General features: G+C 37.5%; 1 protein-coding gene across 1 annotated transcript; it reads right to left on the bottom strand.

Annotated features, from left to right (window-relative positions):
* Positions 1-8: 8 nt before the first annotated feature.
* LOC124885397 (protein ENHANCED DOWNY MILDEW 2-like) lies at positions 9-2070 on the bottom strand (the record flags this gene model as incomplete). Its single annotated transcript, XM_047404045.1, has 4 exons — positions 1969-2070; positions 543-754; positions 308-430; positions 9-195 (listed from the first exon to the last, which is right to left on the bottom strand). Coding segments are annotated over exons 1-4 (624 nt in total), but the record flags the coding sequence as incomplete, so codon positions are not given.
* Between the last annotated feature and the right edge of the window lie 32 nt (positions 2071-2102).

Raw genomic sequence — 2102 nt, 5'->3', positions numbered from 1 at the left:
GACTTCACTGCCTTGGACAATTTTTCAGCAGATTCTGATTTTTTTGCAATCACTCTCTTGCCATTAGTCATTTCTGCAGACGTTCCTTTAAATTTTCTCAATTGTTCCGATGTTTGTTTCTCCTTCCTACGATCTCCCGGAAATTTGATGTGATCTCTTGAAGGTGTGCCAAGTTCTTCATCAATCTCGTGTTTTCTGAAGAATTTGTTAGGATAAGTCACTTGAAGAAAGCTAACACTAAAGGTCACTTGAAGTACCAGTTCAGATGCATAAGAGTATAAGTACAAGTTGGAAGTAAGGAACTCACAAACAATAGATCAAAATTCGATTTTTTATAAGACCATCCCATGCCCTTGGCATATCTTCCTCGTCTTCCTCCTCCTCCTCTTCATTTTCTCCTTCATCCTTGCTCTTGTCAAAAATAATTTCCCTGGCAATTACATAAAACGCATTACATTTATACACAGGGTACTTTCCATGGAAACATCAAGGGAAAAATATAGTACTTAGGTAAGCATTTCCGATGGTAGGATGTTGGACACCGTCTACACATGGCAAACTGTAGCTCATGATTATCTTTATCTTCCCTTTGCTTACAGACGCAGCAGTGATGCAGAGGACAAGCAAAAGATTCACCAGCAGCAATTTTCTTTTTAAGTTCATCAGCCTTCGACTGAGCATCAGGATGAAGCAGTCTGGCAACACAATCCGGGTGGTAAAAATGGCCGCAAGTCGCATTAACGCAACGGAAAACCTGAAAACAATTCATGAATTTTGACACAACCATATCCATGGGAAAAATGCATCCAACACAAAAACAATATCAAGCTAAGATAATTTTAACACGGATACACACTTATAATTGCTTTCTCAACGAAAAATCACATCATAAACACAACTAAATGCATTAGGTACTTTTTCTGGCCTTTGTGCAAAATTTCTTTGATTTTTCCTTCCACGGGGAATAGGAGCTAATAACTCCTACCATAAAGGACAAATGACCACCGAGTATGAAGAATAAAGAAGGAACTAGATAGAATAAAAATGAAAATAAAGATAAATAAAAATGAAAATAAAGATACTTAAGAAAAGGAGGAGGTAGCAAACCTACAGCTAAAAAGGGAGAATTAGGAAGACGAAGGAGAGGAAACAGCACCCAGACAAACAAAATCATAATAGAGAGGAGAGAAAAGAAAAGTGTGATGGAACTGATAAGTGTGCACAACTAAGAACGAATATGATAGGACTCCAGTTATTAAATACAGAAAGAAGTAAGCTCCAATATTAAGTAAGCATCAATCCAGTCAGCTATTAATAGAATGGACAAGTGTGCACGAATAAGAACGAATATGACTGGACTCCAGTTGTTACACACAGAAAGAAATGAGCTCCAATATTAAGTAAGCACCAATCCAACCAACTGTAACACACAGGGCAAGCGAAGAACACATCCGGGGACAAATTAGCTAGTAACTAGTAAAGCTATAAAGTCGATCTTAAGTTAAGATAGATATGTATTTTACTGCATAATACCTCGAACATGGGATTCTTTGAGATTTCATTCAATCTAACAACAACAACAACATCATACACAGTATATTCCCACATCGTGTGGGTCTGTGATCTGGGGAGGGTAGATGTACGCAGTCCATACCACTACCTCAGAGGTGAGGTAGAGAGGCTGTTTCTTGTTTCCTGTTTACAAGTACTAAATGAGTGAACATGGTCATATTCATAGAGAATATTTTCAGCGACATTGCATGAATACATATACAGAGATCAATGAGGCTACAACAGTTGGATTACATAGTTATAAGTCTTCATCCAATGAAACGTGATATATGCTACAACCATGTGCTACCTCTATATGCAGAAATCATTCTATATTGATTTAACAAGTCAACATTCATACAGAAGGCTAGAACAACTCCAAACAACTGCACTATTACATAGCAGATCTCACAGTACCTCCGCATGAGATGATTGATCAGATGAACCCAACTCCCCACAAGCATAGCACTGGTGCTGCTGATATTCACAATTCTTACAATAGAAATCTTGATTTTTCATTGCCTGGAAGGATTTAAATGTATTAGTAGGAA

The sequence above is a fragment of the Capsicum annuum genome, unplaced genomic scaffold, assembly GCF_002878395.1.
Source record: "Capsicum annuum cultivar UCD-10X-F1 unplaced genomic scaffold, UCD10Xv1.1 ctg51388, whole genome shotgun sequence".
Lineage (NCBI taxonomy): Eukaryota > Viridiplantae > Streptophyta > Magnoliopsida > Solanales > Solanaceae > Capsicum > Capsicum annuum.
This window is presented reverse-complemented; position numbering and strand designations above follow the sequence as displayed.